At 38.6% G+C, this 10,380-nt stretch overlaps 1 protein-coding gene across 2 annotated transcripts in view; it reads left to right on the top strand.

Annotated features, from left to right (window-relative positions):
* fd3F (forkhead domain 3F) overlaps positions 1–9,314 on the top strand; it is a 42,450-nt gene extending 33,136 nt beyond the window's left edge. The window contains exons 3-5 of one of the 2 annotated variants that reach the window (XM_073973382.1): positions 3,217–3,388; positions 3,451–3,943; positions 8,295–9,314. In XM_073973382.1, the coding sequence (XP_073829483.1) occupies positions 3,217–3,388; positions 3,451–3,943; positions 8,295–8,683 (1,054 nt within the window). In that variant the 3' untranslated portion in view covers positions 8,684–9,314. The remainder of the gene's footprint in view (positions 1–3,216; positions 3,389–3,450; positions 3,944–8,294) is intronic. The other variant, XM_073973383.1, reaches the window with a different exon arrangement.
* Positions 9,315–10,380: the final 1,066 nt, after the last annotated feature.

Consider the following 10,380-nt stretch of genomic DNA (forward strand, 5'->3'; position numbering starts at 1 on the left):
GACCTCTATGCATTCTATTATTAAGAACTCTATGAATCTCTAGGTTTTTTATGAAGAAAATGAATTCGTCTTCTATGAAAAAGACCTCTAGGCCTTCTTGGATTTCTATCAAGAAGATCTCTAGGTCCACTGATTAGAATTAATGTAATACCTCGAAATATTGATCTCTTTCATTAATCGAATCGGATAAAGTCAACAAACGGACTTTAGTTTTGGCAGGTCTGCAGAGCGTACTAAAATGGTGCAAGTGCTCTGTGAAACTCTATGGCGGGACAAGTGAATACCGCCGACAACTATGTATTCCACCATACGGGCACACCTCAAGGGAGGTTGGAAAGGAGGTGACTAGTCCGTGGTTTTCCCCAGTCAAACACCTATACAAGGAAGAAAATGGAATCCTGCCAAAAGGCATCATGATCAAGCCAGCACGGTCTTGATTATGGCATTACTGGATTACGATTTGGAATTTATGAACCCCGGGGCTGACGGCTGTGGTATTCTGGAACCTAAGTATGTCGGGGTGGAACCGTACAGAAATGGCTTTCAGGCTAATGCCACAGCTGCCTCCGTCCCGTTAAATCCTGGCAAGTCTCAAAGTACGTTCAATGCTAGTCCCATTAAGTTGGCAGTGTAGGTACATTCCCGATTAATACGGATCTGGCTTAAGGGTATCCCGTCAACCCTCGCATGGACCTAGAAATAGGGTCCCATGGGATCTTTACGTGACTGCACATTTTACGAGAGGAGATAGCGGCTTTTGAGTTGGGACCACAAAACCTAAAAATGAATGATGAAAATCCAGAAAACAAGAGAACAAATATAGGAGTTGAAAAAACCGCACTAGGAAAATACTCGGGTCTACGAGCCGGAAACATGGGAAGTCTAGATTCGCCATACGGAAGAAGTTCGGTGATTGTAAAGATGGTATCTACTAACAATCCCGGTGAGAAAGCGTCCAATAATAACCATGGAAGTGAAAATCTAAGGAGACTCGGAAGGAATATATCACAGTTGGATGAATTCGTTAAATCGAAAAACAACGTCCACAAAGATATCCAATCCATGATGAGAGAAATACATGCGATATATTTAAAAGTATTTGACGATCTGAGTAAAAAGGATGAGATACGTCAAATGGGTCATGTAGTCAATAAGCAGACCTAAACAGTAGCATGGCCAAGGTCTAGAAGGAAAAGGAGAACCAATAAACCAAATGCTTTAATAATTAAATCATGTGGAGATTCCTCATATTCCGACATTCTGAAGCAAGTGAAAAGTGCAGCAGAGCTGGCTGTTCTAGGAAAAAATGTGAAAACAAATAGGAAGACAGCCTTAACCCAGGAAGTACAAGTAGAAATTAATGATATAGATGGTGTGTCTACTAAAGAGGATATTCTATAAGCTATTAGCGACATTTCGGACGAGTTCAAAGAATTGCAACCATATGCAATAAATTCTTTAAGAAAAGCCTACAGAGGTACACAAACTGCTACAGTTTTCTTAAGCTCGCTAACATTCTTTTAGAGAAAAAAAAATAGTACGTTATTTGGAACGTTGTGGCCTCAATTTTCTTCCGAAATGCCTGAAATTTGGTATTTAGTCTTCGTTTGGGGTATAAAACTTCCTATATAAAAATTTTCGGTATAGGTCCACGCCTTCATATAACCCCCATAGAACGATACCTCCCGATTTTCGGTATTTTGAAGGTTGTGGCCACAATATTCCACCGATGGCTAAAATTTTTTATTTAGTCTTCGTTGGTTATATAAAGCTTTCTCCCAGAAATGTGTCGGTAATATAGCCCCTATAAGCCCCTAAGGTTATGGCCATAATAATCCATCGAAATTTGGTACTTAGTCTTCGTTGGGAGTATTCAACTTTCTCCTCTAAATATATCGGTATAGGTCCGCGCCTTCAATATTCCACCGAAATGGCTGAAATTTGGTATTTAGTATTAATTTGGGGTATAAAACTTCCCATATGACATTTTTCGGTATAGGTCCACGCCTTCAAATAACCCCCATTGAACGGTACCTCCCGAAATTCGGTATTTTAAAAGTTAGCCACATTGTTTTACCGAAATTGCTTGAATTTGGTATTTAGTCTTAACGCCGTTCTTACTTGTTTGAAGATATTATCGAAAAATCTTAAAGTCGCAGTCCTCAAAGGGATCTTATACCATTCATAGGAAAACGGCAAACTCAATCCAATGACAAAAAAGTTCGGTTTATATCTGATGAATGCAACAAATATTAATCACCTCTTCAATTACCAAAACAAAATATCTATGTATGTGTAACTACCACATAGTATGTAGGTACATATAAGTAGTAAATATGTATGCATAAACATATCTATAATAAGTATATAATTTTATTATACCATAAACGAAATGTTATATTTAAGGAGGCACGCAACTACAGCGAGTCAATTAAATATACAGCTGAAGTTGAAATGGGGAGCACGCTTAACATGAACTATCTTCCATCGTTTTGCACATAAGAAGCAACAACTAAAATCACCGGAAAGGACATTTAAATATTTCATTTTAAATGTCCTGAAAACGTACAAATACTCTGTCATAGAGAACTGCGGCAGAATGGGGTCTTAAATTTAAATTGATATTTCCAAAAAAAACACTTTGCTCCTCATACCGATTCCACCTCGTCCTCCATGGTGAATCGTTTAGCCAATGGAGAGAAATAAATGCATGTTTTTTTTTTTCATTCTTTTGGTAAATGGTCGCGTGTTTCTGTGATTTTATAGCCCAAAATAGACGATTTTCTTCTAGTTAGAGGTTGGTCTCCATTTTATTATTTTTCCACATAGAAGTTTCTTTTACAAACCAATGACATACTGACTGCCCTCCATATTTTTCTCACACCCTTAAAAACTAGAATAAAATATCCCCAGTGCAATTGGGTGGAAAGCAAAGTTTGGTTTGTTTAGCAAAATTTTGGGGGTGGAAATGTGGTCTCCTTAATTGGCTGGGGTGGTTATTTATGTACTTGAATCGTAGGTATATACAGGTAAAACATGTTATTGTGAACCACAGTGATTACAAGTGGTTTGAATTTCCAATAAGAAACCTGACAGTATTCGACTTAAGCCGCATTTACATCAAACACGTTTTAATAAAACGTGTCATTTCAGTTATCAATTCCATTGCATATCTTCTAATTATATATTCTCTTTCCCCTTTATCTTCCATTACAGTGACCGTTTTCCCTACTACAAATCCAATGATGATCGATGGAAGAACTCTGTTCGGCACAATCTTTCAATAAACCCGCATTTTCGTAAAGGTCACAAAGCTCCACAAGGTGCTGGTCACTTGTGGACAATATCAAGTGGTGACTCGGCAGAAAATGTATTAGCCTGGGAGCATGTAAGTAGAAAACTTTTCCCAATCAAATAAAACTTTCATTGATAATAACCAATTTTTTACAGAAAAAGCAGCGACTGGATTTATTTTTCAAAATGGAATCAATGAATCGTGAACGACTTGCTCAACAACAAAAACAACAGCAATCTTCCAACAACATCAGGCCGCAATCCCACTCCAATAATTCCCAACATAATGGTTCATCATCCCAAGATCCAAGTTTATATGATGAAGCTGCTGTGGCGGCAGCTGCTATTCAACAGGAAATGTTACAACAGGGACACCACCCAACGACAGCCAAAGATATTTCACATCATCCTCATCATCGAACGTCATTGCATCCCAACATTGATAATGTTCAGCAGCAGCAACAACAACACCATCATCATCACTCACAATCTCTACATGATCTGCCGTACAATGAACTGTTGTGCGAAGAAGAATTGCGCAAAACTGCTGGCCAAATTTTAAATGGAATTCATCGAGAGGTCGAAGTACAATCTGTAAATCATCATCAGCCGATAATTAGTACATATCAGGATGTGCTACTGGATAATGGTAGGTCTTGGGATTTTGAAAAGCTTTAGAGCAGCGTCAGGCACCATACTTTTCTATTGCATACTTTATGGGGTGTCATTGTGTGAGTGCATGCTTTTTCAATGGGTTGAATTGTGAGAGCAACGCCTAATCGCCTGATCTATGTGCTCATTTTGCTCATCTATGGTCTGTATGTTCCTTTTCTGCTTAATATAGCTCCCTGTACAATTCTCTTTCAGTTTTTGAAAAAACACAAATAAGTGAACATTTTTGATTTTTTTTTCTATTTTCTAATTGTTTAATTTAGGGAATCGTTGAGGACAATTCCACAATTCGTTTCTATACCCTCCACCATAATATGGAGGGTATAATTAATTTGTCATTCCGTTTGTAACACATCAAAATATTCATCGGAGACCCTACAAAGTAAATACATTCTTGATCATGGTAAAATTCTAAGTCGATATAATCATGTCCGTGCGTCTGTTGAAGTCAAGATACAACTCGCAATTTTTAAGACAGAGCTTTGTAATTTGGTATAGAAGTTTATATTACTCCTTGGATGTTTGGTATCGCAAATCGCACATATAGGCCCACGTTTTGATGGCCTCAATATTCCTTCGAAATGGCTGAAAATTGTATAGGTCCACGCCTTCATATAGCCCCCAATAGAACTGTACTGCCTAATTTTCGATATTTTGAAAGTTTTAGCTTCTTTATCACACCGGATTGGCTGAAATTTGGTTGTTATTCTTCGTTTGGGGTAAAAACCTTTTCCACAGATTTTTTTCGGTTAGGCTTACGCCTTCATATAGCCCCCATGGAACGGTACCTCCCGATTTGCGGTATTTTGAAGGTTGTGGCTTCAATATTCCACCGAAATGGCTGAAATTTGGTATTTAGTCTTCGTTGGTAGTTTAAAACTCCCCCCCCCCCCTAAATTTGACCATAAGGGTCCACGCCATTATATAGCCCCCATAGAACGGTACCTCCCTACTTTCGATATTTTGAAAGATAGCCACAACGAAATTGCTTGATTTTGGTATTTAGTTTTCTTCATAAACAAAAGGAAACTATTGTTCAGTTTTACTTCAATACAACTCGTGGTGGAGGGTAAAACAAGTTCGGGCGAGCCGAACTTAAAGCCGCCAACAGCATCCGTGTAAATGCTATTTAAACAGGCTTGATAGGCTTGTTGATCTAGAGGTTCTCTCTTGTAACATTGGACCTCTCTCTTTAAATCATGAAGATCCCTCCTCCCCACATCTGGTGATTATGATGGGTCTCACGGTAACACTCGAGCAAGTACTGCAACGAAAGCATGCCATAGTGTTGCTGTACTGGAAGAAGCTTTGTCTACTCATGTAAATGGTCCACTGAAAAGGCACCCTATTGCAATCTTCAGGGCGGCATTCTGAGAAATTTGAATATTTTTTCATCGTGTTTTATTTATTCGCGGATCAACTGGTGTCGCAGAGGCGTGGTTCTTTTTACCAATAGATGATTTAGAGTCAAAAAGTACTGACCCAATGTTTCTTTCCCACTCCTCATTATTTAAAAGCGGTTAGGTTATTTTTGTAGCAAATATGCAGCAAATGCAGCTTGACGCGCGGTCTCAATTCACATGCAGGGCACGTATTGGGTATTGTACCATCAATTAGGACCCAATATGAATGCTCATGACGATAACACCCAAACAGGTACCGACAGCATCTTGTTGTGCTGATGCACCGGTAAAATCTTCGTCTCCTCATGAATATGGTTCATTGGTGTAATAAGGATGCACCCTGCTGCAGTCCTCAGGGCGGCATTCGGGCAGGTTTGATTATTCTTCCACTGCATAGCGCTAACATTTGAATACCAGACTGACGCCGCATAGCTACAAACCGGTCTACTGATTTGAAAGAGATCAACAAGGTTTCTTTGTCAGTACCCCAAGTGCTGTCGACCAACGGCTTGAGGACCTAGTTCCTACTTCTGATCTTGTCGCAAATAGCAATGGTTTAAGAAGGCGACTTAAAGATGCTAAAACAGCTAAAACAGTGTGACAGTGGGTTTAGCTGTGGATATTTTCATATTCCTCAGATGGAAGAACTGCACTAAGTCAGCTACATATTTAACGTGTGGCCCTATGCTCCTTACAGGAGTTTTAAGGAATAAATATATATAGGACCCGACGCCAAGATCGTTCAATCATCCACATACATTACCATCTCTATGCTTTCTGGAGGATGTGGAATTTCAGAAGATAGATGTTAACAGTTCCCGTAATATCATTCCGCCTTAGGGAACTTTCTGTTTCCCTCTACGGGTTTTGGACTTCTTATTTCTGAATTCTATAAACGAGCAGACGCCCTGTCCCCAGTCCCCAGGTTGGCATTCTCGCAGGTTTGAATATTCGTTCACTGTGTAGTGCTAACATTTGCATACCACACTGGCGCCGCACAGCTTACCATAGACCGGCCTATTACTTCGTAAGAGGTCCCCAAGGTTTCTTGGGCAGTACCCCAAGTGATTCCGGCCAGTCACTTGAGGACCTTGTTCCTGCTTCTGATCTTGTCGCGAATAGCAGTGACTTGCTCGGACGACTTAAACATGCTATCAAACGTTACAACCAATATTTAGGTCGGAATCAGGATACTATCGACCATTAAATTCAAGGGTAGCTTATTTTCAGCCGTACAGGTGGTGAACAGTATTGCAGTGGATTTAGCGACGGATATTTTCAAATTCCTCAGATGGAAGAACTTCACTAAATCAGCTATGTAAATATTTAACCTATCACATATGTATGTCATCGACGATAGGACCCGACGCCAAGATCGTTTAATCGCATACACCGCATACATTAACATCTCTATGCCGTCTGGAGGTTGTGGAATTTCAAAAAGATAGAGGTTAAATAAATTCCAGAAATAACATGGGGAACACCCTTTTCTACTCTACGGGTCTTACGGACTTCTTAGTTGTGAATTCCAGAAACGACTGGCCGCAACACATGTAATTGATTATCCATCGTTTCAATCTCGGCGGTGGGAAGTCTTCTCTATGTCCTCGAACAGCTTGGCACGGTTGACGTTAAAAAAGGCCTTCTATAGGTCAAGGGGCACCATAAATGGTTCACTCCTCGTCTGATATGGCGTGTAATGCTGTTATGGAGCTGTGCATTTTCCAAAATCCATATTGATGTTGGGTAACTATCAAACAGCTATTCATCATGGGGAGGAGTAGTGCCTCTAGTATCTTCGCTACTGGCGACAGCAGGGAAACTGGTCTGAACGATTCGCCTCTGCTGGCATCCTTGTCTGACTTCAGTAGCGGTACCATTCTGTCAACTTTCCAGGCTTCTGGTACAATATAGGTGGCAAACAAAAATTGAAAACACATGTCAAGTACTCAACTCCAGGTTCATCCATTTGCTTAGGCATAACCATGGAGATTCCGTGTGGGCCAAACGCATTGGATGATTTCGCGTTTCGCCTGACATCTGAAACATCGCTCATCGTAAATTGTAGTGTACCTGCTCGGCTGAGAAGGATCTTATACGGCATCGCAAACTACTCTTCCCCTACTGCCCTCGGGGTGCTTTATAAATTGTCGGTTGAAATAAGACGTGCAGCTCTTCGGATATGTGACTGTTACATCGTTAAAAGTAACAACCGCTCTATTATACTTTTTTCCCGAAATCGAGAGCGATTTAACCGTTGCCCAAAATTTACTTAATCAGGTACCAATTTTGCATTGCTTCAGGAGGCCTAGACTTTTTTGCTTACATTGACTTCAAAAGTAAGTTCCCTAACTCTTGGATCGTCAGGGTTTGTACGACGAAGCTCATCGCGTTCATTTACTAGCCCCGCCACCTCTGCTGAGAAATTTGGTCTAATTTCGGGAATTCGACAAGGTATGTATTATCAGTTTGTAGGAGAGAGAAGTGAGGCATATGGTAACCCTTTGCCTCTCAACACCCCCTCTCATCGACAAACTGGCAATTGTCGCAAGGGAAATTGCTTAATGTAGATATGGACCATGTTCCGGGGTTCTTCTATATACCAGCACGGACCAAAAGATCACGGAGCCCGCTTTCCGGGCTATATTGCCGCTCCCATTGTGAAAAAAAAAATACTTGAAGACAAACACATAATTGTTGAGGTGGAGATTGAAGATTCCCCGTGGTTAATCCGGTACTCAGAACCGGATGCCATGTTATTGATTTCTTATGGATTTCTAAGAAAAATTTTTTGGAACGCCTGCAAATATCTTTTTGTGCTCACATCTTAAAATTCTGAGGACATACTCAAATTTATTATTCCTTACTTATTACCTTATACTAACTCAATGCTATTTATATTCTTCTCTTCTTTCTTTGACCCAGAAGATTACCTCAATCCAATACACAAAGATGTTGCTGTCAATGAAAGTGGTTTACATCAGGTGCACACAACAATCCCATCAACTGGAAGCAGTCACCCAAGTCACTGTACAACAACAACTCCCTATTATGTTACCGAAATCGATCCCATGGAATTGGGTATACAAATGTCATCACATCCAAATCCATTGGTACACAGTCAAAGCAATACGAATCATCATCAACATCACCACCAACACAATCATCATCCACATCAGTCAAATCACCATCACCATAGCCATGTGGATGCCAACAGTTCACTGAATGGTGACGAAACCGATGTGATTCTTTTTAATGATGAATTCAATTTAAATTATTTCACCTATAATCCGGCTACAGATATTGTTGCTTGACCCAAACATATTCGTGAACAACACCAACAGCTTCAACTTCAGCAGTCATTGTCATATCAACAACCTCTTATTACCGTTGTTATACCAACATCGTCGCGTCGTTTATTATCCTCCTCCAACTTAATTAGTAATTAGGGGTTCCCAACACCGACCGACAAGTTAGTGGGGCAGCCCTAAGGAAATACTAATATTTTACTTGTAAAATTTAGTAATTCATCAAATGAAGAATGGTTTCGAAATGTAAATCTGGATATGTTTATCGTTACGCCATTACCATCACCCAATTTCCTAGTCAAAACAACAAAAAACTTAATATTCCATTTTCTTGAAATATGTTATTCAATTTATGTGTTTAAGTCGAATTAGTCCATGTGCTTAGAATCTTAAGAATACATCCCAAAGCTGTAAATTTCCAAAGCTTCACAAATTGGTTATTATTCCAATCAGCACTTTAATATTGTTTGTAACCTTAATACCAAAGATATAGAAATCAAATCGCCCAATTGGAGGGGTTCCAAATTAGTTTTAAAACATGTGTATTTTATAATAGTTTATATTCGCACCACAGATCTCATTCTAAGTAGTTGTAAATTTTAAAAAAATTAATAAAAAAAATTATCGAAAACAATAAGCTTTGTGGTTTGTTCTTACCCTGCGTTTACAAGTGCCAGTATTGGCAAGACAATAGCAAAAATACAAACCTTTTTCACAAATACATTTATAAATTTTTAAATATCTACCCAGATAGCATTTAGAAGACTGTTTTGTCAAAAATCACATTGAGGAGTCTTTTTAGAGTCCTTTTGATTAAGTCGCTTGTGTGATCAGAAAGGGACTCGAAAGTGACTCCATGTAATGATTAAAAAGAGTTCAATTTAAAATACAACAACAAATGTGTAGCAATCACAAATAAATCATTGAGGTGTTTAAAATGTGACAATTTTTTTGTTATTTATTGTCACATTTTGATCATCTGGAAGATTGAAAAATGCTTAATCAAATAAGGGTCATGCAGGTGTTTGAAAAGTGATTATAATTATGTATATTCTGATCATATTTTGAACAGTTAGGTGATTAAAAACGGATTTTTTGTTTTATTTTTGTTTGGTTGTAAATAATTCTCATATACACTTTCTAAAAAACTTTGATATAAATGTAACGTATAATATTAAGTGCATAGAGAAACACAACACATGTTCAGGTTTTGCCAAGTGAAATGAAGGGGCAGTATACTCACCGCGCAACATAAAGAATAATTAAAAGACATAACAAAGCAGAAAAGACAACAAAACAAAGGAAAGAAACAAAAAAGAATAAAGAGAAATTTCTTTTAATTTATTTCGTCTAATAAATGACTCCCTAAAGACTCATAAACGATTATAAACATGAACCAAAAAAGACTCGAAAAAGAGTCCCAAAGCAATCAACAAATCACCAATAAATTATTGAAATACGACTCGAAAAAGACTTTATATACTATCAGAAAATGGGCAAAAATGACTCGAAACTAATGCAGAGGAAGACTCATTTGTGACTTGCTTAGACGAGTCGCCTGAGGTTATGTTTTCCTACCGACAAAGGAGTCATTTATGATCAGAAAATGAGCTCATATTCCAGCTTTTTAATCGTGCAGTCGGATCAAAAAAGACTCGAAATTGATTAAAATTTTAAAAAAATGCTGGCAGGGTATAGAGAAA

Source organism: Musca autumnalis, unplaced genomic scaffold, assembly GCF_047663935.1.
Source record: "Musca autumnalis isolate F117 unplaced genomic scaffold, ASM4766393v1 scaffold_3, whole genome shotgun sequence".
Lineage (NCBI taxonomy): Eukaryota > Metazoa > Arthropoda > Insecta > Diptera > Muscidae > Musca > Musca autumnalis.